This window comes from Erinaceus europaeus, chromosome 12, assembly GCF_950295315.1.
Source record: "Erinaceus europaeus chromosome 12, mEriEur2.1, whole genome shotgun sequence".
NCBI lineage: Eukaryota > Metazoa > Chordata > Mammalia > Eulipotyphla > Erinaceidae > Erinaceus > Erinaceus europaeus.
Window position 1 is genome coordinate 4,714,878 of NC_080173.1, and position 24,569 is coordinate 4,739,446.

Here is a 24,569-nt window from a genome sequence, read left to right on the forward strand (position 1 = left end):
GCCAAATGAACCAACACCCAAATAGAGAGATTCCTTACGGAATAGAAGATCTTCCTTCACATGTGATACATCAGACAAAAGGCTAACAACCAAAATATACAAAGAGCTCACCAAACTCAGCAGCAGCAGCAGCAACAACAACAACAAACAAAATGCTAAACAACCCCATCTCAAAGTGGGGAGAGGTCTGGGCAGAATATTCACTAAAGAAGAGACCCAAAGGACGGACAGACATATGCAAAAATGCTCAGAGTTGCTAGGTGGTTACTCTTAAAGGTCTCCCTGAAAAGACAAAGCAGGAAGGTATGCCGGGCATTCTAAACTCAAGTCCTTGCTGTGTACAGACTCTGAGCGCAAGTAGAATGATTGTCCCATGAATCAACCTAGGCAACAACTTAGCACGCCAAAAATCGTCATTTTCCTCATCACATGCCCCCTGCTGCATCATTCCCAACAGCCTAGAACAATCTTTCCCTTATTCATTTTCCAGCTGTTTATTGTGTTATATTTACTTCAAATAATTACGGTCTCAAGTTATTTCAGGAAACTTCACAATATGTAGCTTTTTCTTTTCTAAGTCAAATGTAGATATTTTCATGACGGGGAGTTATTTAGATATTTAGTTAAGTATAAATTTGTTTCTTTATATTATGATTATTTTGTTGTTGTTGCCACCAGGATTAGCGCTGGGGCTCAGTGTTGACACTGTGAATCCACCACTCCCAACAGTCATTGGTTTTTCCATTTCCTTTTCATATTTTATTTGATAGGATAGAGAAATTGAGAGGGGAGGAGGAGATGGAGAGGCAAAGAGGAAGACAGACACATGCAGACCTGCTTCCTCGCTCCTGAAGCTTCCCCCTCCCGCAAGTAGGGATCCGGAGTACACACCTGGGTCCTTGTGCATGGTAGCGTGTGTACTAAACCTGGTGCACCACCGCCCGGCCCCAAATATCAATTTTCTTGATTTACATAGCATAGCACACATCGAAATTAGCATCTGGAACCGACTGGTCATAGGGCATCATCACAAGGTCTCAAAAGCCTTCTCAGATGAATACCTCCAAAGCTTTTGAGAAAATTTGTGTAGAATCTAGTGTGTAAAATACTACCCAAAAAATCTGAACTTTGTGTTGTGTTCCCAGAATCTTGCTTGCATTCTTATTTTTTAATCCTAGATAAATATTCTTTTTTTTCCAGAACCAGATTATCTTATTATACTGTTAGGAAATTGTTCCTTACAATCTCTGGCTTGTCTCCAATCTAAAAGTGTCTCCTAATTTTCTTTCCTCCTAATCATCTTCCTAGAAATCACCAGTGCCTAAAATCTCTGCAGAATAATAAATATGATTTAAAAAGATAAGATAATAAATGAAAAAAATAAGAGAAAAGGGGGGCATTTTTTTTAAAAAATTTAAGCCCTAATGCAGAGTCCTCTTCATGTGGATCATCTAAGATGAGTAACAGATGACACTTTTGTGAAAACTGATTTGCTGGCTCCTTCTGTGTAGGGTTTTAAACCCCAACTTTTGACTGCCATCCCATACGGTGGACAAAACACACTGGGCTTGGTGTCCAGGAAAAGAGAGGGAAGCAGGAAGGAAGCAGGAGATTGCAGAGCAGAAGACTTGGCCCAGCAGCACGGGAGCACAGCCACTGGAGGTGGGAGAACTACCGCCCCTGAAGTCAGGACTTCACTCTCCTCTGTTTGGCTCTGTGTGCTCAGGACATTCTGTAAATGATTAAAAAAACAACAACTACATTTCTTATATCACAGTGATATCTGTAAAATGAGGGCTTGTATTCAAATAACAAATCCTAACTTATTTATTTTACCAGAGCACTGCTCAGCTCTGGCTTATGGTGGTGCGGGGGCTTGAACCTGGGACTTTGGAGCCTCAGGCATAACCACTATACTATCTACCCTCCACCCCTAACTTAGTTTTATATATGGAAATGAAATGCACAGTCGCTGCCGTCACAGGAAAACTAATATCAAAGGACTTTAGGGGCAGTTTTCATGACGCATCAGCCGTACATCTGACCATGCTAAACCAGAGCTTTGCAGATTTCAGAGGAGTCCAGAAATCCAGGCAGCTGTGATTCAGGTTGAAAAGAAAAGTAAAAACAGGTAAAGTTGATAAATTAAATTTTCATTTATTTTTATTAAGGATTTAACAAGAAGTCACAGGACGATAAGATGACAGGGGCATCGTTCCGCACGAAACCCACCACCGAAGTTCTTCTTCTCCCCGTCGCCCTTCCCAGTGGGAACCCTCAGGGTTCTCCCAAAATCTGAGAGACAGGTTGCATGCATGCGTGCGTGTGTATGCACACGCGTGTATGTGTGTGTCCAAGTGCACGTGTGTGTTCATGTGTTTCAATGATGTATATTCTATACGTGAACAAAACCATCCAGTAGTACTTCTTTAAAAAATTTTTTTTTAAATATTCTTTTTTTCCTTTTGTTGCCCTGGTTGTTTTATTGTTGTAGTTATTATTGCTGTTGTTATTGATGTCTTGTTGGATAGGACAGAGAGAAATGGAGAGAGGAGGGGTAGACAGAGAGGGAGAGAGAAAGACAGACACCTGTAGACCTGCTTCACCGCCTGTGAAGCGACTCCCCTGCAGGTGGGGAGCTGGGGGCTCAAACCGGGATCCTTTCGCCGGTCCTTGCGCTTTGCGCCACCTGCGCTTAACCCGCTGCGCTACCGCCCGACTCCCTGGTAGTAGTATTATCAAGTGAGAGAAAAACAGATGCATTCCAACAGTCAGATCTACAGAGCGACGAGAAAGAACAGTGGAAAAAAAGGACAGGAAATTCTGAGAGTAACGACCAAAATATCTTCCAGAAAAGGACACGAGCTCATGGTAAAAGGCCTTTTTAGTGCTCACACATTGGTTTTTTTTTTTAAGGGCTAGTTTAGAGCATGTCACCATGACATTTTTGGACACTAAGGACAAAGTGAAGATCCCAGAACAAGAAAGCAGGTCACGTACAAAGGATCTGAACTAGAGCGGTAAAAAAGAGTTCTAAGTGGTGTCACCCTAATTCAAGGGCATAAAAATTGTTTGACTTAGAAATATCTGTCACTTCAAAAACTAGTTTTTGTGTGTTAGCCAGAGTGGGAGCTCAACTCTGCTCAGGGAACCTAAAAAGTCTTTTGTTCAAAAGCATCTACTTCTTTTATCTTGAGACTAAGAAAAACTTTTAGGCTCACCTCCTCCTACCCTTCACGCTGGTAGTTTCTCTCTCCTCCGCCTCAGTCTCTTCTCCCTTCCCCAACTTGACTTTCCAAATCTTCACACCCTTGCTATGTCTATTTTTGTCTCGTTTTCTCCTCCTCTCCACAGAAGTCTGTGTTTTTCCAGTAATTGGAAGGAGAGATGTCTTTTCTTTTTTTTCTTTCTTTCTTTCTTTCTTTGTTTTTTTTTTGTTTTTTTTTTTTGCTTTTGCTTTTTAAGTGATGAATAGCTGGCATTAGATCAAAGACAAACCCTGTGGTTTCCTGGCCGCCCCAGAAGGGCGGTGCAGCTGGCAGCCTTCCCAGCTGCCTGGTGATAGGCATGTGGAAGAGATACCACGCTCACAGGTCACCGTGTGTGTCCATGTCTGTGTGTTTTTCAGGCCAACAGCAGGCTGAAGCAGATCGAGAAGGAATATACCCAGAAACTTGCCAAATCTTCACAGGTAAGCCACTTTAAAAATAAAAAGTAACTGCAAACAAAAAAACAGCAGGAAAGCCTACCTACAAAATCATTTTTCACTTGAGGACCGCACCTAATTCTTTTCGTCTTTCATGGATTAGTTCAACTTTGTTTTATGGCTAATAAAGTATGATCTTGAAATTTCAGCCTTATTTAAAAATTCGGATTAGACACTGAAATATCTGAGCACACACACACGCAGGCAGAGGGGTTGTCAGACCAGTCTGTGCGCTTGAACAAGCCCAGGCTGAAGCATACTTGACAGGGGTGGGGGCAGCACACCTCCATCTGTGATGTAAGCACTCTGATACCATCTGTGCATTTTCTTTTTTCTTTTTTCTTTCCAGTATCCTACTTTGTTTCACCTAAAGATGGCTTGACAGCAGTTTCAAAATGACAAATGCTCTAGGTTAAGTTGTAAACTCAATTGTTGACTCCTTTTTTTGGGGGGAGGGGGGTTTTAAGTCTTTATATCTGCGTATAATTATATTGCTGTCTGTTATATAATATTCTCAAGAAAAGTCAATAATTGAATAAATGCTTAACATAGAGTTCTTAGAGTACTTTTTCTGCACAAGTTATTACTGTAATATCCTGTAATGCTATTAAGGGAATCCCAGCCATTTCTTGGTTATTTACATAAGGACAAATACTACTCTGTCCTACAAGTGGAGAGATAAAGCCATTTAATTTAAAATGAGAGGCATCACCTCTAATTTTTGAGAGCGTCATTGTTTCAGTTATTATTTTTATCACTAACCCTCAGTACACTTGCACGTACACTGTGATGGGAGGTGGTGAATGAGCTGAAATCTCCATGGCCTTGGGTGAGTCACACGCAGCGGCAGTAGCAGAACAAAGGCAAAAGCGATACTAAAATCAAGAGTGTGTATGGGGGTTATGAGCACGTCAGCTCACCCAGTCTTCACTCACAGCAGCTCCGGGAGTAGGAGTCATCACTGCTTGCACTGTCCCAGCTGAGAAAACTGAGAGTCGGAGAGACAAAGTCACATACGTTAACAGGAGAGTAAATAAGGGCCCAGCCTGGGATGGAAGCTCTTTCTGCATCCCTCACGTTTGTAATACGGCAGAACCGTTGTGATGATTATTGTCTTTATTTATTTGTTGGAGAGAGACCGTCAGAAGTTGAGAGGGAAGGGGGAGATAGGGAGGGAGAGATACAGAGAGACACCTGCAGCCCTGCTTCACCACTCATGAAGCTTTCCCCCTGCAGGTGGGGGCTGGGGGCTCAAACCCGGGTCCTTGTGCTCTGTAACATATGGGCTCAGCCAGGTGCGCCACCACCCAGCCACAATTACCATGACATTTCTGAAAATCTCCAATTCTAACCTTTTTTTTTTTCCCACTTTACGTAATCCACAGTCCACTTAGAAAGCAAGCAGTCATTGTCTAAGTAAGGAATCACATGTGTTTGTGGAGAAGATGATTGTGGAATATCCACTGGCATTATCCCAAGCCTGCCTTGAAAAAGTATGAGGAAAAGTCCATTTTATCCCACTGAGAGAGGTTCTTACAATCAAAATAAATCTTATTACCCCAAAAGTTAAACCGAGGCTTGACAGTCCTCAGCTGGCAGATTCTGGCATTTGTTTATTTTGCTTTCTGTTAAGTAAGGGAGGCCGACCGAAAGTGAGATATAAGATAGGTCATAAAAATGCTTAAATAATGAGGATGTAAACAGGGGTATTTAAGTTTATCTAAAGGAATGTATGAAGAAGCCTGATTAGTCAATATTAAAGCAAATTAGATTTAAGTTAGTTTGTAGTCCAACAGACTTGAATTTGAATACCAGCCCCCCCCCCTTACATGACCTTGAGGCAGATACCTGCCCTCTCTGATATTCAGTTTCCTCATTTGTAAAATAAAGTACACTCACTTCATAGGATAATCTGAGATACTAAGTAATACAAGGCCCCACAAGTGCTTAGCATACTGTGTGCTACACAGTCTAGCATTGAATAGTTCTTCTAGACGCTCTATTAAAATTATGACAGCGAAGGAAAAGGAGGAAGGGGCTGGACAGTGGGGCAGCCAGTTAAAGACACATGTTATAATGTGTAAGGACCTGGCTTCAAGCCCTTCACCCCCACTTGCAGGGGAAGAGCTTCACAGGAGATGAAATAGGCCTGGACACCTCTCTGTCTCTCTCCACCTCTGCTTCCCCTTCCTCTCTTGATTTATCTGTCTCCATCCAATAAATAGTTAAGAAAGGAAGAAGGGAGGGAGGGAGGGAGGGAGGAAGGAAGGAAGGAAAAAGGAAGGGCAAAAAAGGATGGGAAAACCATGGAAAAGGAAGTTTATTTAAACGCCAGTTTTGGCTATTCAGTAATTGCTATAATCTCTCCTACAATACGAGGAAGTCTGGTAAAATAGCACACTTGGACAGCTCTGTCATTCATACAGCCCAGCTTGAGCATAACCCCCACTGCAATAGTGGAAATATTAGTACTGTGGTATCTTTCCCTTTATCTTTATGTCTCTTTCTCTCAGAAAGACTTGACCCAGAGTGGTGAGGCCCCAGTGATGATAAGCAAATAAGTGAACAAAACATAATAATTGGAAAGGAAGGTGACTGCTGTTTGCCAAATGAAAATATGGGGGAGATGGGAAGAGGGAGAGGGGCCGGGTAGTGGTGCACCATGTTAAGGGCATGTAGTTCTAAGTGCAAAGATCTGGGTTTGAACCCCTGGCTCTCCACCTGCAGGGTGGGGGGAGAGGAGTTTCACAAGTGGTGAAGCAGTTCACCAGGTGTCTGTCTTTCTCTCTCCCTATCTCCCACTCCCCTCTCAATTTCTCTTTACCCTATCCAATAAAATGGAAAAAAAATGGCTTCTAAGAACAGTGCTGGCGCCAAGCCTCAGTGAGTATCCTGGAGGCAAAAGAGAGAGAAAGAGTAAGGAGGGGAAGAGATATGACTGAAAAGCCCTAATTTTCAGGTACCACATCTATAAATTTCACAAGTGAAAAGACAATACATCAGTAAGGAAGAGAATCCTAGAAAGGATATAAAAATTTAATAAAAAACCATCTATCCTGGGGTCAGGTGGTGGTGCATCTGGGTAAGTGCACAAGGACCCTGGTCCCCATCTGGAGAGGGAAAGCTTCAGGAATGGTGAAGCAGGGCTGCAGGTGTCTCTCTGTCTCTCTCCCTCTCAACCTCCCCCCCCCACTGCTCTCAATTCTCTCTGTCTCTATTCAGTAATAAGGAAATAAATAAAAACTATTTTTATAAAAATAATCCATCCTCGCACACTGTCAGGCTGGAGTAGTGGCTCTGCCTGTGGACTCTGAGACAGACAGACAAGAGTTTTCAGGTTCAAAACCTGTCCTTCCCAGAAGCTGGTGATTCACTGGAAAAACAATAATAATAATAACCCATCCTCATAAAAGACAGGCTGCATTGGCAGTATTTTGGACCATCTGTGAGTGCATACAAATGTACAGGTGTGTATTTCTACCTGGGGACTGTAGTTTGAGGAACATTGGTCAGCAGTCTAGAAGCTTCAGAGATAGAGATCATTTAGAAATGCGAATTATAAACAGAATCTGTTTTTCAGTGGCACTTTGCTGAAATCTCTAACTCATGTCTTAAGCTGATGGAAACCCCAGAGCTACTCAATTACTAGGTTTTTTTTGTAATCCCTCTCTTGGGAAAAAAAAAAAGGTAAAAAGATTAGCACATCTGATAATGGATGTGTTGGTACCCAGGAGATGATCAGGTTGAGTCTGGGAAATATTTTGAATATTCGCCCCCCTCCCCCTTAGAGAAAGTTACTTATTCTTGAAGCATCATCAATATTTCAGGATCTGGCTATATCACTGAGCCCTGAGTATACCTCCAGCACTTGGCCCCCTTCTGGACTCCTCAGAGATCAGCATGACTGCAAAGGCTTCCGAAACCTCTGGGCACGTTCCCCAGGCCATTTTCCTCACAACCAGATACTCGTTCTTTTTACCTTCATGTCACACATCGCTCTTGCCTTTCCCGCGTAGATACAGTTCTCCCCACCTGACTGACCAGCCTCCCCAGCCACACCGCTCCCAGCACCTGCAGCAGACCAGTGCCCGAGCACATGCTCCCAGCGCCTGCAGCAGACCAGTGCCCGAGCACATGCTCCCAGCGCCTGCAGCAGACCAGTGCCCGAGCACATGCTGCCAGCGCCTGCAGCAGACCAGTGCCCGAGCACATGCTCCCAGCGCCTGCAGCAGACCAGTGCCCGAGCACATGCTGCCAGCGCCTGCAGCAGACCAGTGCCCGAGCACATGCTCCCAGCGCCTGCAGCAGACCAGTGCCCGAGCACATGCTCCCAGCGCCTGCAGCAGACCAGTGCCCGAGCACACGCTGCCTGTGCTGTGCAACCCCCCACCCACTCTGGGTCACTCTCCAGGGTGGCGACACAGATTGCAAAGGGAGCTGAAGACCCCTCTTCCTCTGATCCTACTGGCCCAGAGGGGGCTCACCTCATAGGGCACATGCCTGTTGTGTGCACAGCCGCAGAAACATGCAGACAAGCTTCAGTGCTGTGATCTCTCTCTCTCTCTCTCTCTCTCTCTCTCTCTCGTGTCTCTTTTTCTCTCTCCCCCTGACCTCCCACTCTTACTGTCTCTTTCACTCATCCTTTCTGATACAAAAATATTATAACCATTGATCCAGAAGAGGTGAAATCACAGGTATGAGGCCCCAACAATGCACACACACACATAAAAAAAAAAAAAAAAAAAAGAAAGAGAGAGAGAAGGAAAGAAGGAAAAGATCCAGTTACTCTACAGGAAACTTGCAGCCTTGTCTTATTTAATATATACAGCTGTGAGTGGGAGACCTCTCATGAGGGAGCATGAGGAAGGGTATGTCCTACACTTTGGGGGAAGCCCTGGCCTTGAGCCTGGCCCCACAGGGGAGCGCCATGACATGAGAGGGGAAGCCCATGGATGGTACAGTGCTTCCTTCTGGTGCCTCTTCCCCTCTGTTTGAAGCTAAAAGAATGGAAAACTTGTCCTGGCCAGCTCACCAGTGTGTCCTGGACCCTCGCATCTCCAGAGCTCTGGTCCACTAGGGAAAGATAGAAGCAGGCTGGGGGATGGATCCACCTGTCAGCGCCCACGCTCAGTGGAGAAGCAGCTACGGAAGCCAGAACTCCCACCTTCTGCTCCCCATAAACAACCTTGGTCCATACTCCCAGCGAGGGAGAAGTGACAGGATGAAGATAAGAGGACTCTGCACTCCAGCTCCATCAGCACCCAGAGAGAGAGAAGGAGAAGGAGAAGGAGAAGGTAGCTCCAGTGCTGTGAGTGGCTTAGAGGAGAAGAGAGGATTGGATCAGGAAAAGAAGGGGCAACTATGTATAAATGTGGACAGGCAGTTGTAGAGAAGATGGTTGGCCCATGTCTGCAACTTTAGGGGAGCTGTGGTGGATTGCAGTGGGGAGAGAGAAGATTTAGAACTCTGGTAGTGGGAAGGGTGTGGATTCACACCCCTGTCGACATGTAATTCTGTAATATAAACATATAAAATTAAAAATAAATAGATAAATAAAAAATTTCCTGGGAGAAGTGTAATCACAAATGGGCAAGTCCCCATCCTGTAAGAAATAACAAAAATATAAAAATAAAGGAAATCTTAGGGGCCGGGTGGTAGTGCACCTGGTTGAGTGCACGTGCTGCAATGCGCCAGGACCCAGGCTCAAGGCCCCCCCACCCCGAGTCCCCACCTGCAGGGGGAGAGCTTTGCGAGTGGTGAAGCAGGGCTGCAGGTGTCTACATCTCTTCCCCTCTATCTTCCCTTCCCCTCTTGATTTCTGATTGTATCTATCCAATAAAGATAATTAAAATAATTTTAAAAATATAAGAATTTCAATTTGTGATCTAACAATGCAATAAAAGTCAATAGAGTTTAACCTTTGTTTAGAATCCGGTTATAAAAGCTCACTCAGTTGAGCGCACATGTTACAAAGTGCAAGGACCCAGGTTCAAGCCTCCAGTCCCCACTTGCAGAGGAAAAAAAAAAAAAGCTTTGTGAGCAGAGAAGCAACTCTGCAGGAGTCTGACTGTCTCTTTCCCTCTCTTTCTCCCCCTTCCCTCTGTTTCTCTGTCTCTATGAAATAAATAAGTAGCATCGTACTATTGCCTCAGTAAATCTAAATGAATTATTATGATTAAAAATGCAAATATGCTCTTTATGCTATTAGTTGACAATGATTATTTCTGTAGAACTTGCCTTCTGAGGGCCTGCACAGAGTGGCTGCTTATTACCTTCTCACACTGTAACCTAGTGCTGTTACCAAATGATCAAGGGAAACAGCGTGGTCGGTGCCCCTGCAGCCCTGTTCCCAGGGCACATACGGAATTAGATTCTAGCCCAGGAATGAGGTCCTTTCTTTTATTGGAAGAAGCAGCCATTTCCTGCTTTTAAGAAGTCGTTACTAATGAGTTTGAAAGGAAATGGACAAATCCAGACCAAAGGAAAAACAATGATCTCAGTACACCCATTACATTTAATGAAGAGCTTGATCTTAGGTATTGCTTTGAGAACTTCTAGAGCTCTGTCATGGGCACAACCACTTCTTAGGTGCTAAGAAGATGCCTTTTTTTTTTTTTTTTTTTGCCTCCAGGGTTATTGCTGGGGCTCAGTGCCTGCACCAGGAATCCACTGCTCCTGGAGGCCTTTTTTTTTTTTTCCCCTTTTGTTGCCCTTGCTGTTTTATCTTTGTTGTGGTTATTGTTGTTGTTATAGATGTCGTCATTGTTGGATAGGACAGAGAGAAATCAAGAGAGGAGGGTATATAGAGGGAGAGAAAGATAGACACCTGTAGACCTGCTTCACTGCTCGTGAAGTGACCCCCCCTCTTGCAGGTGGGGAGTCAGGGGCTCGAACTGGGATCCTTACGCTGGTCTTTGAGCTTCGCGCCATGTGCGCTTAAGCCGCTGTGCTACGGCCTGACCCCCAAAAGATGCCTTTACAATGACACTATTTGAATGAAAATAAATACTCCTGAATTCATGTCAGGTAGGAAACCAGCCTATGTGGAATGATGCTAAAACCAAATTCTCTTGTGTGGGAGAAAAACAAAATGAGCTAATCCGAGGGTCCTCTTAGCAGAGTAACTGGCTGTACAACTTCCGCCCATCTCCTTGGTTGGATGTCACCTTTTATGATATAAGAGATCTGACTGTGACACACATCTTCTCTGCATACCTTTTTCCATTTATCAAAGATGAGCGCTATTAATGTGGATCTTAGTAAATGACAGAAGAGCTCAGACATTTTCAGCCACTCCAAAATTGTGCGCTGCTAGATGACTCTGAAGGGTCTTAACTCTTAATTATTTTCTGTGGTTAGTGAAGTTCAAAGCATTCTGTAAAGTGAAAAGTCTTCATTCTCATCAAATAAATTTTCTCTGTGAGGCAAAGTCTGACACTCTCCATGTTTTCAGGTCCCAAATGTTCTTTCTTCTGATGAGCAGACACTCTGGAAAGTTAGGGGGATGTGTCTTCAGACATACCTGGGTCAGCAGTCACCTGCCTGCCATTGAGTTGTCTTACAGCCTTTCATTGTGTGACATTCGTACATCAGAGTGTGTGATATGTTAATGTAAAGTATTTAGTTTGTGCATTCATGTTCTGCCCAAGTCCGTTCTTTTGTCTGGCATAAATACATATGAAATAGATGCTTCCTCCTGAAGAATTTGAAGTGAGAGCATGCTGTTTTCATTTCAGATCATAGCAGAGCTTCAGACGACCATTTCCTCTCTGAAAGAGGAGAGTAGCCGGCAGCAGCTTGCAGCAGAAAGACGGCTCCAGGATGTTACCCAGAAGTTTGAAGATGAGAAGAAGCAGCTGATTAGAGATAATGACCGAGCAATCAAGGTAATCTGAAGACTTCAGTAACCGGTGGTACCCACTGCTTTAATGGAATTGAACGGAGGGCTGATATCCCAGCAGTGGGCAGATGAGTGCAGGTATCCGGCTGGTCCGCACAGCCTGCCGTAATCCCATTCACCGGACTCTGCCTTTGATGTGTCCGGTGACTCAGGCTGACTTCCCCCCCCCCCAACAAAGAGATCCCATGCCAGCAGAAAAAGTCGTTTCTGGCAAGCCCACTTCATTCACACTGAACAAATATTTGGAGACTACTCTGTCCCTTCTCTTGAGAACCTCTTTGGAGCTGTCTGTTGAAATCAGAATGATTGTTTCCGCCTAGGACTGCTGGCGAATAAATTCAGAAATGAGCTTCCAAATTCACATCCTCTTCTCTGCCCACATCCTGTCACAATGAGAAACGACCTGTTTGAGAGCACCAACCGTCTGATGTGCTTTGACATAGTTCAGGGTGGCAGTACCGCTGCTAGAACCTAGGTCTTTTCCAAACGCCTTCAGGAAAAAGTCACACCTTTGCAAGCAACAAGAAATTCCCTGGACCCCGGTTCTTTAGGTGATTGCAGTTAGGCCTCAAAGTGGTTTTGTTTTTTTTACTTGGCTTCTTAGCAGTGACTACAGTGTCAAGTGACTACATCATGCTGTGTTTAATCTGGGAGGATAAGCATCTGGAAACCCTTATAAATAAGATTTCAAGGAGCGAAAAATGTTAGGAATTCCCAGCAAAAGATTATTTCTCAATGATTTCACTTTGTTATAATGACGCTTAGAGCATGTGGGGCAGTTGCACAAAGCACAGGAAAGTTCAAGTGTTGTCTCTGCCCTTGTCTGCCCAAAGCCCTCACTTTGGTAGAAGGGAAGGCGGTGATGTGACTGGCATTTTCACACTGAATAGAATTCGATGCTCTAAGACATGGCCATGACCCACTACTTCCAATCTCCTCACTTTGGATTTGAGGATTAATTTACGTATTTATTTGTTTTGCTGGCAATTAGATTTTTTTTCCCTTTATACCTCCAAATAAGAGATATTTTCTCCACTTCTAAGTCTGAGATTTTTTTTTTTATTCTCATTACTAAGATCTTCTTGAATTTTTTTTTTAAATTTTTATTTATAAAAAGGAAACACTGACAAAACCATAGGATAAGAGGAGTACAACTCCACACAATTCCCACCACCAGAACTCCGTATCCCATCCCCTCGCCTGATAGCTTCCCTATTCTCTATCCCTCTGGGAGTATGCACCCAGGGTCAGTATGGGGTGCAGAAGTGGAAGGTCTGGCTTCTGTCATTGCTTCCCCACTGAACATGGGTGTTGGCAGGTTGATCCATCCATACTCCCAGCCTGTCTCTCCCCCTCCCTAGTGGGGCAGGGCTCTGGGGAACTGGGGCTTCAGGACACAGTAATGGGGTCTTCTGCCTACAGAAGTCCAGTTGGCATCATGTTAGCATCTGGAACCTAGTGGCTGAAAGAAGAGTTAACATATAAAGCCAAAGAAATAGTTGACTAATCGTGAACCCAAAGACTGGAATAGTGCAGATGAAGATTTGGGGTGGGGGGTCTCCATTTTGTAGATAGCTAGTAGGCCTATTTCAGTTTTATTCCAAAGGACCCATGACTATACTAGTTTCTTTCTTTCTTTTTTATTTATTTACTTTTCTGAGCCTGTCATCTGATATGCAGGTAGATCCAAGTTATTGTCTGTGGAGATGATGTCATGGCTGGAAAAGGGGCCAGGAAGCTGGATCAGGGAAGACAGTAGCTCCCAAATATGGGAAAAGTGTCTAAATATTGTTGACTGTAAACCTCATCGATCTGACCTGATCTGGAGCCCATATTCAGCTTAGGAGCCTATGTGACCTCTGCATCTCTGTAGATCTGAGCTCACATTCTGTGGTCACAGGTAGGAACTTTCCAAGCTGCCCCAGATTCAGGACCAGATTCCTCAGGTGGAAGATAGAGTATGTTGTCCATCCTCCCTTCAGAGGATGGAACATTCTCTACCGTTGTTGATGCAAGTTGAGGGCAAGGTCCTATGGGGGCCCACAAAGGGGCCTGTTGTGTTGTTCCTGATAGAGATGACCGGTAACAATGGAGAGAGGGATTTATTCCAGGCTAGGCCCATCATGTCTGTTTGAGAATCACAGGACTCCCCAACTAGGGCCCCAGCTGATGGCCTGGTAGTGACTAAAGAGTCATTGCTAAAGTATGCCAGTCCCTTGCCCTTATTCGGCTTTTGCAGTCCTTACTTTGATAAGGTTAGCTTTAGAGTGACTGAGGGAAGTGTAATAGGAAGTAGGTGAGGAGGGTGTCTAAGTCTAAGTAGACACTATTTCATTAGGAACTTTATGGTGTCTTTTTAGGTCTTTCTACTTGCTTGCTGCATAGACTGACTCACTGCAGACTATTGTGTACTTTTGCTTTCAGGTCTATATTTTGCCCTAATTTATGGATAAATGTGAACATCTGCCCGATCTTATGGGACCTGGTCTATATCTAGGTTTTGGGACTTTGTCAGGAAGTGAACCACCCAAAATGGAATTAGAGAATCCTGTGAGAAAGGAAAGGTCTCACCCGAGTAATGAGGCTGAAGGGTTGACATTCCATGCCTGACGTCTCTGGACACAGTCTGAAGTGAAACATGCTGAGGTGGTACTCGCTGCGTTGATTAGGCTGTGGTCAGCAGATGCGGTGTCATTTGGTATGAACTGAGAGAAGCGTGCAGGAAAGTGAGCCTACAAACACACAGGAAGTGCTCATTGGCCTGCGTGTCTGTTCTGCTTTGCGTGACCTGATTTGCATATTCTGTTTAAGTTACTTCCGTTAGATTAGAATTTCATTTTAAGTCTTTTGCAATTCATGTCCAAATGCAGAGTGGCAGGTCATTGTCAGGTTTTAAATGAACAAGTGAATCCTAATATTAGAAAAAAAAGAAAAAATGTAAATTGGGTTATTTTTGTTTGTTTTTATTTATAAAATGGAAACACTGACAAGACCATAGGATAAGAGGAGTATAATTCCACACAATTCCCACCACTGGAACTCCATATCCCCTCCCCTCCCCTGATAGCTTTCCTATTCTTTAACCCTCTGGGAGTATGGACCCAGGGTCATGATGGGATGCAGAAGGTGGAAGGTCTGGCTTCTGGAATTGCTTCCCCGCTGAACATGGGTGTTGACAGGTGGATCCATACTCCCAGCCTGTTTCTCTCTTTCCCTAGTGGGGCAGGGATCTGGGGAGGTGGGGCTCCAGGACACATTGGTGGGGTTGTCTGCCCAGAGAAGTCAGGTTGGCATCATGTTAGCATCATGTTAGCATCTGGAACCTGGTGGCTGAAAAAGTTTTAAGATAGAAAGCAGAGCAGATTGTTGATTAATCATGAACCTAAAGGCAACAATATTATGAATGGAGATTTGGGGTCTGCATTTTAGAAAAAGCTAGTAGGACTATTTTAGGTATATTCTAAGGGGACCATGACCCAGCTAGTTTTTGCCTGTGCCTGACATCCAATATGCAGGTGACCTATGCTACTGTATGGAGAGATGGTGTCATAGTTGGGTATAGGAATAGAAAGCTGGATCAGGGAAGAGAGTAGCTCCCATATATGGGAAACGTATATAAATATTGTTAACTGCAAACCCCATCGATGTAATCTGGGGCCCATATTCAGCACAGGAGCCTGTGTAACCTCTGTATCCCTGTAGGTCTGAGCTCACATTCTGTGGTCACGGCTAGGCTGTGCCAATTTCAGGACCCATCATCCTCGGGTGATAGGCAAAGTATGCTATCCAACCTCCCTTTGAAGAATGGAACATTCCCTACCATTGTTGATTCACATTGAAGGCAAGGTCCTATAGGGGCCCATGGGGGGGGGGGTCTATTATGTTGTTCCTGATGGAGATGACCAGTGACGGTGGTAAGAGGGGTCTGTTAGAGGTCTAGGCAAATTAAGTTATTATTATAATAACATAATTTCTAAGATGTTATAGGCATTTTTTAAACCTTGAAAGAAATTACTCATCCAACTGCCTTGTTTTAATTGTTGTTCCAGTTCTCATCAGTTTGCCTGATGTGCGGTAACTTCTCTCACATGACACATGTGATATGAATTTATCATTCATTTATTTGTTTGTTTCACCAGAGCACTGCTTTGCTCTGATTTATGTTGCTGCAGGGGGATTGAACCTGAAACTTGGAACCTCATGAGAATTTGTTTTCATAACCGTTATGCTATTTCCCCTACCTCACATGTTATAAATTTAAAAATAAATCATTAAAAAATTTTACGACCCTTGTAGAAAAGAGTCTGGAGATTTCTCTGAACACTAGAAATAGACTAGTCCTTAAAGACTGACTTTTAAAGATGGCAATGCATAGAGTATTTATGACCTCCAAAATATAGATAGACAACACAACTATCAGAAATTAATTAAAATTCTTTTAAAAAAAATTTTTATTTATAAAAAGGAAACACTGACAAAAACCATAGGATAAGAGGGGTACAACTCCATACAACTCCCACCACCAGAACTCCATATCTCATCCCCTCACCTGATAGCTTTCCTATTCTTTAACCCTGTGGGAGCACGGACCCAGAGTCATTTGGGGTGCAGAAGGTGGAAGGTCTGGCTTCTGTAATTATTTCTCTGCTGAACATGGGCATTGGCAGGTCAGTCCATACTCCCAGCCTGTCTTTCTCTTTCCCTAGTGGGATAGGGCTCTGGGGAAGTGGGCCTCCAGGACACATTGGTGGGATCTTCTGCCCAGGGAAGTCCGGTTGGCATTATGTTAGCATCTGGAACCTGGTGGCTGAAAAAAGAGTTAACATATAAAGCAAAAAATGATTGTTGACTAATCATGAACCTAAAGGCTAGAAAAGTTCATATAAAGAGTTGGGGGGGGGGTCCTCCGTTTTGTAAGTAGTTAGTTGGCCTATTTTAGTTGTATTCCAAAGAGCCCATGACTACACTAGTTGTTTTTTTGTTTTTGTTTTTGTTTTTCTGAGCCTGACATCTGACATCTGGGTGGATCCAAGTTACTGTCTGGGGAGATGATGTCATGGCTAGAAAAAGGACCAGAAAGGTGGATCAGGGAAAAAAGTAGCTCCCAAGTCTGGGAAAGGTGTATAAATATTGTTGACTGTAAATACCATCAATTTGATCTCCTTTGGAGCCCATATTCAGCTTAGGAGCCTACATGACCTCTGCATCCCTGTAGATCTGAGCTCACATTCTGTGGTCATGAGTAGGAATGTTCCAAGCTACCCCAATTTAAGGACCCAGCTTCCTCAGGTAGAACATAGAGTATATTGTCCAGCCTCCCTCAGAAGATGGAACATTCTCTACCATTTATCCACGTTGAGGGCAAAATTAATTAAAATTCTAATGTAAGTAATCTATAGTTCAATTTTCATTAGCTTAGAGCATGTGCCTGGTGAATGATACTTCTTCTCCCTAACCTGTGTAAGTTAGTTAATTCTTTGGCACTCATTGTCTGAGTGCTTTTTTCTTTGTTTGAGTCTGTGTTACAATAATAATAATAATAATAATAATAATAATAATAATAAACCATAGCTAATATTTATTCAACAAGTGCTTTGTACCAGGCTCTCTATCAAGCATTTTTGTCCATCTCAACTTACATATCTTATGCAAGCTTTCAGTAATCTTTATTGAGAAATATATTTCTCAATAAAGAAATATATTTCTCAAAAAATATATTTCTGTCATCCCCATCTTAAAAAACATGGGGAGACTGAGAATTTGAGGTTAACTAGCCAGCCCGAAATCAGACTGCTGGACAGCTGGACAGCTTGCAGAACCTGCTTCAACTCACAGCCTTTCTGACTTGAAAATCTTGGGTCTGCAAGATAGCTTGCTTGGATAGAGGACAGCCAGGGTCCAGCTCTAACTCCAGTACATCAAAGGGAGCTGTGAGACTGTGGGGTCTCTCTCTCTCTCTCTCTCTCTCTCTCTCTCTCTCTCCCCCTCCCCCTCCCCCTCCCCCTCCCCCTCCCCCTCTCCCTCTCCCTCTCCCTCTCCCTCTCCGTGTCTCTCTCTCTTTCTCTCTCTCTCTCTCTCATCCTTTTTTATTTATTGGATAAAGACAGAAATCGAGAAGTAAGGGGATGATAGAGAGGGAGAGAGACAGAGAAACACCTGCAGCCCTGCTTCACCAGTTGCAAAGCTTTCCCTGTGCAGACGGGGCCCGGGCCCTGAACCCAGGTCCTAAGTCCCAGCTTTTGACTGTGACACCACGTCTCTGACTTCTTCCTTCTGTTCTCCAGCCAGTGAGTGGCCGCCTGCATAAATGAACTGAGGATCCTCGTCCAAGTTTTGTGTCTGAACAAATGACAATAGTTACTTTCAATAGCTTTTTGGATCTGGACTTGACTGCCTTTGAGTATTTTATACATGTAGATATGTAACTGGCTACAGGCCATCAGAAGAGAGGCACAGTCACCATGAGGCTTCTGTCTGTGTCATCAGATACAGTTAAAATAAGCTGGTATGTACATAATTGTTATGAACACTCAGTATTACTGTATTTAAATACAAGTGTTTTGGGCCAAGTGCTTGAGTGCACGTTACCATGTGCAAAGACCTCCCCCCCAGTCCATGCCCCTGGTCCATTCACCTGTAAGGGAGGCTTTACAAGTAATGAAGCAGTGCTGCAGTGTCCTCTCTCTCTCTCTCTCTCTCTCTCTCTCTCTCTGTCTGTCTCCCTACCCCTAATTATTCTCTATCCTATCAAATATAAGAAGAATAAAAAGATTGAAGAAAGAAAAATAAATGCAAGTTTTAAATACTCCTGTCAGCATGGTGCGTGTACTGTGAGGCACATAGCACCTTTCTTTCTGTTGCTGGTGAGCTGATGATGAGCTGAGCCCTTTCCAGCTGGCGATGGGGAATGGAGATGGAGAGGAACACTCACACTCACCGCGCCCGCCCGAGCTTCCAGTGCTCTCCCCAGGGGTAAACAGGCCTTTGACTAGAGCAATTCCCCCAAGGAAGTCGGAGGTGTAAAGTGACCTACTAAAATCTGACAATCAGTCTGGTGTAGTGAGGCTTCAGGAAACATTCTGCAGGGTGATTTGGCGATGCTGGTCAATACGGAGTTGCCTAAGATGCCTTTGAACCATTACTCAAATGTAGAGCTAAACATTAGTTACCCCAGAAAGATGCCCATTCAAGCGTTGATTTGCTTACTCAATAAGTATTTGCTGAGATCCTATTATGTGTCAGCTATTGCCTTTATTTTCTACCAGAACTCACAAACTGAATATTGAATGTAATATAGAGAGAGGGTCAGGGGAGACAGCATAATGGCTGTGCGAAAGACGTTCATACCTGAGACTCCAGAGTCCCAGATTCAATCCCTTGCACTGCCAAAAGGTATCTCTCTCTCTCTGTATCTTTATTTCTCTAGCTGTCATTGAAATAAAATATTTTATATAAAAAATTAAAATACCGAAAAAAGATATGAGTGCTCACAAAATATATTTAACATGTTTTTTATTTATTTTATTTATTTACTTTTTAAAAATATTTATTTATTCCCTTTTGTTGCCCTTGTTGTTTTACTGTTGTAGTTGTTATTGTTATTGATGTCATCATTGTTGAATAGGACAGAGAGAAATGGAGAGAGGAGGGGAAGACAGAGAGGGGGAGAGAAAGACAGACACCTGCAGACCTACTTCACCACCTGTGAAGTGACTCCCCTGCAGGTGGGAAGCCAGGGGCTCAAACCGGGATCCTTACGTCGGTCCTTGCTTTGCGCCACGTGCGCTTAACCCGCTGTGCTACCGCCCGACTCCCGACATGTTTTTTTTATTAGTGATTTACAAGGTTATAAGATAATAGGACTATAATGCCACACCACTTCTCCCTCCAAAGCTCTGTGTCCCCAGCCCTCTCCAACAGTAACCACCATAATGTCCCCATAGTCACTGATAAGTGTTGACTAAGTGTCTTATTTTTTTCTTTCATCAAGCATGTGTGCTCCACTGCCCTATATCCCACCTACGAGTGACATCTCCAGCGCGTGTCCTTCACTGCCTTACTCGCTCTGCTGATCATGGTCATTGCCAGCCACATCCATTTAGTCCCAAAGGACACAGCAGAGCCTTTTGTTAACTGCTGAGTAGTACTCCATGACTTACGGTTTTGTTTTTTTTGCCTGTGTGTGTGTGTGTGTGTGTGTGTGTGTGTGTGTGTGTGTGTGTGATCTATAAGACTGTAACTAGTGATCTTTATCTCATTGTGAAAAGATTTTTTCCTCCTTAACTCCTAAGTATTCCCCCATATGATATTCTTTTCTTCCCCAATATTTTAATCTTTTAATCAGGAACATGGAAAGACAGGCACCAGAGAAGCACATGGGCCATTTGGACAAAAAAGGGCTGAACCCTGTGGGAGCTAATGCTCACTTCTAAGGCCCTATTTTCACTTCCTTTTCTTTTTTAGTCTCTTTACTGGGGGATGAATGGCTTACAATCGACAGTGAAATACAATAGTTTGCATATTCGCAACATTTCCACATAACAATACAACCCCCACTATGTCCTCCTTTGCCATCATGTTCCAGGACCTGAACCCTCACACACACACACACACACACACACACACACACACACACACACACACACACACACACACACACACACACCATCCCAGAGTCTTTGACTTTGGTGTGATACACCACCTTCAGTCCAGGTTCTGCTTAGTGTTTTCCCTTCTGATCTTGTTTTTCAACTTCTGCCTGTGAGTGAGATCATCCCACATTCATCCTTCTCTTTCTGACTTATCTCAGTTCACATGATTTCTTCAAGCTCCATCCAAGATGAGGTAAAAAGTGGTATGGGAAGTGGCGCAGTGAATAAAGCACTGGACTCTTAAGATAGAGGTCCTGAGTTCAACCCCTGGCAGCACATATAACAAGATAGGATAAAAAAGGTGAAATCACCATTTTTAATAGCTGGGTAGTATTCCATTGTGTATATAGACCACAACTTGCTCAGCCACTCATCTGTTGTTGGACACCTGGGTTGCTTCCAGGTTTTGGCTATTACAAATTGTGCTGCTAAGAACATATGTGTACACAGATCTTTTTGGATGGGTGTGTTGGGTTCCTTAGGATCTATCCCCAGGAAAGGAATTGCAGGGTCATAGGGTAGGTCCATTTCTAGCCTTCTGAGAGTTCTCCAGACTGCTCTCCAAAGGGGTTGGACCAATTGACATTCCCACCAGCAGTGCAGGAGGGTCCCTTTGTCCCCACACCCTCTCCAGCATTTGCTGCTGTTCCCTTTCACAGGAGTGAAGTGGTATCTCGTTGTTGTCTTTATTTGCGCTTCTCGGACAATGAATGACTTGGAGCATTTTTTCATATGTTTGTTGGCCTTTTGGATCTCTTCTTTGGAGATCCATTTTTGGATGGGGTCATTCGTTTTCTTGTTGCTGAGTTGGTGAGCTTTTATCTATTTTGGTTATTAGCCTCATGTCTGATGTATGGCATGTAAAGATCTTCTCCCTTTCTATGGGAGGTCTCTGTGTTTGGGTGGTGATTTCTTTTGCCGTGCAGAAGCTTTTTAACATGATGTAGTCCCATTGGTTTATTTTTATTTAGTCTTCTTTGTACTTGGATTCATTTCAATGAAGATGTTTTAAAATTTTTTATGGAAAAGAGTTATTTGATAGCTTTTCTTCACTTTCTTTCTTTCTTTTTTTTATTTAAGAAAGGAGACATCAACAAAACCATAGAATGAGAGGGGTACAATTCCGCACAATTCCCATAACCCGATTTCCCCATCCCACCCCCTCCCCTGATAGCCTTCCCATTCTCTATCCCTCGGGGAGTATGGACCCAGGGTCATTGTGGGTTGCAGAAGGTGGAAGGTCTGGCTTCTGTAATTGCTTCCCCGCTGAACATGGGCGTTGACTGGTCGGTCCATACTCCCAGTCTGCCTCTCTCTTTCCCTAGTAGGGTGGGGCTCTGGGGAAGCGGAGCTCCAGGACACATTGGTGGGGTCCTCTGTCCAGGGAAGTCTGGTCAGCATCTTGCTGGCATCCGGAACCTGGTGGCTGAAAAGAGAGTTACCATACAAAGCCAAACAAATTGTTGAACAGACTGGAATCGTGCAGATGAAGTGTTGGGGGTGTTCCCTGCATGCTCTTGTGTACTTCTGCTTTCAGGTATATATTTTTCCCCTAGTTTATGGGCACGGGTGAACCTATGCTCTATCTCAGGGGACCTGGACTATATCTAGGGTTTGGGGACTTTATTGGGGAGTGGAACACCTGAAATGGAATTAGAGAATACTATGAAAGGAAAGGTCTCACCCAAGTGATGAAGCTGAAGGGTTGTCATTCCACACCTGGCGTCTCTGGTCACAGTCTGAAGTGAAGCATGCTGGGGTGGCACTCATTGTGTTGATTGGGTTGCATTCCACGGATGCAATATTATTTGATTTGAATTGGGAGCAACATGCAGAAAAGTGGGCACCACCCTAAGGTTCCAGGACTGGGGGAAATATAGGCTCTATAGTGGAAATGTGAGGTTCCTGTTGTCTTAGGGTTCAAGAAGATAATGGATAGTTATTGTTATTGTCACATTATTTGGTGATAGGGTTAACTTTGGAAAGTCCCTTTGATAGGGTTTGGGGTATAATACCCAGCATCTTGTATATAGCTGTGCTACCTACCGGTTGCTTCTGTTCTCCCTGGACTAGGCTTTTGGGAGAGACAACATATCAAAGACATCCTATGTATTAAAAAGACAGTCTATATTTTAAGAAGTTCTAGACATATCAGTTTTTCGCCTCTTATATTAATTAAATAGTGGTTTCTATGTTTACACTTTAATAGGGTTGTACATAAACACCACTCCCACCACCAAAAGACTGTGTCCCATCCCCACCCCCCACCCACCCTCCGCCGTGCCGGGAAGCCCAATGGCCACTCTCTCCTTCACCACAGTGTTTTTACATTGGTGTCCTGCTCTCGATTTAATCAGATCCTGCTTTTAGTTTCCCTTTCTGTTCTTCTTTCTCAACTTCTGCTGATGAGTGGGGACATCCCATACTCATCTTATCTTTCTGACTTAGCTGACTTAACATAATTCCTTCTAGCTCTGTCCAAGATGTACATCTATGTTCATAGCAGCACAATTCATAATAGCTAAAACCTGGAAGGAACTCAGGTGCCCAACAGCAGATGAGTGGCTGAGAAAGCTGTGGTATATATACACAATGGAATACTACGCAGCTACTAAGAACAATGAGCCCACCTTATCTGACCCATCTTGGACAGAGCTTCACTTCCTTTCTAAGCCACACCTGCGCCTTTCACTGATGGTGTAGAAACAAATGTTCCTTCTCACATCTCCAGAGTCCTACCCCACTAGAGAAAGACAGAAATAGCCTGGGGGTGTGGGTCGACCTACCAACAACTATGTTCAGTGAAGAAGCAATTACAGAGGCCAGTGCTTCTGCCTTCTACACCCCAAAAAGTGTCTTGGTCCAGACTTCCAGAGGGATTAGGAATAGGGAAACTCCCCGTGGAGGGGATGGGACACAGAACTCTGGTGGTGGGAAAGGTATGGACTTGTACCCCTGTTATCTTATAACTTTGTCAATCAATATTAAATTACTCATAAAAACTTTAAGAAGTGTTCTTGGTCACAAAAGTTCTGGGTCGTAGTGTAACTGGGGTTCAGAGCCCTCTGGTCATCTTCCCCTGCCATTTTCCCCTCTGGGAGTAAGGACCAAAATTGTTTTTTGGGGGTGCAGAAGGTGGGAGTTTTGGCTTCCGGAATGACTTCTCTACCAGACATGGGCGTTGACTGGAAAAACCACATGTCCCAGCATGTTTCCATCTTTCCCCAGTAGGATAGGGCTCTGGTGAAGTGAGGTTCAAGGAGGCATTGGTGAGGTTGTCTTCCCAGGGAAGTCAGAATAGAGCCATAACAGCATCTAAAACCTGTTGGCCAAATGGCAGTAAGATAGAAATCAGGACATAATGTTTAATAAACTGGGGAGAAAAGGCTAGGGTGTCTGCTTTAGGTACGACCCTAGGAGCCCGGGGCTTAAGTAATCACTGTTTGAGATTGATAGCCGACATGAAGTTAGACTAGAAATATTGTCTGGTCAGAATAATGAAGTCACCTTCTTCACCTCGTCTTGGATGGAGCTTGAAGGAATCATGTGTAGTGAGATGAGCTAGAAAGAGAAGGATGAAGATGGGATGACCTCACTCGTGGATAGGAGTAGAGAAATAAGAACAGAAGGGGAGACACTAAGCAGAACTTGGGCTGGGCTGTATTGCACCAAAGTCAAAGACTCTGGGAGGGGCAAGGGTGGGGGTGCTTTTAGTTCTAATGTACAGTGATAGAGGAGGACCAAGCTGGGGATGAGAGTGTTTTTCAAAAAATTGAGAAATTTTACTCATGTACCAATAATTATATTTACTATAAACTGTTAACCCCTCCACCCCCAATAAAAGAAAAAGAAAAAGGAAAAGAAACAGTGTCTGGGAGGATGGTGTCAGAATGGAGAAGATAACTTGAATGCTGGGTTAGGGCAGAGAGTAGCTCTCAGATGTGACAAAATATATAAATACAACGAACTGTTTACCACATCAACCTGACCTGGGACCCATGTATGTTCATAGTTAGCACAGAAACTTCTGTGTGTCTCCTGAGTCCCTGTCACATGTCTCGGTCCACGGTCACAGCTGGGGACACGCTAGACATTCTAGGACACGCATGTCAGGACCCGTCTTCCTCAAGGGGCAGGCAGAGTAGGCTGACCCAGCCTTCCTGCAGAGAGCGGGCCATCCCTCCCATTGCTAGTCTGTAGTGAGGGTAAGGTCCTGGAGAGGCCCACAGATGGAATGATTCCTGATGGAAGCAGTAAATGGTGGTAAAGAGAGGAATTCACCAGAGGTCTGGGCCCATCGTACCCAGGGTAG

The 24,569-nt window shown here is 43.9% G+C and overlaps 1 protein-coding gene across 2 annotated transcripts in view; it reads left to right on the plus strand.

Moving 5' to 3' along the window:
- CEP112 (centrosomal protein 112) overlaps nt 1-24,569 on the plus strand; it is a 416,214-nt gene that overhangs the window by 286,876 nt on the left and 104,769 nt on the right. For both annotated transcript variants that reach the window (XM_060202613.1, XM_060202614.1), the window contains 2 exons: nt 3,629-3,691; nt 11,443-11,592. In XM_060202613.1, coding sequence (XP_060058596.1) covers nt 3,629-3,691; nt 11,443-11,592 — 213 coding nt within the window. The remainder of the gene's footprint in view (nt 1-3,628; nt 3,692-11,442; nt 11,593-24,569) is intronic.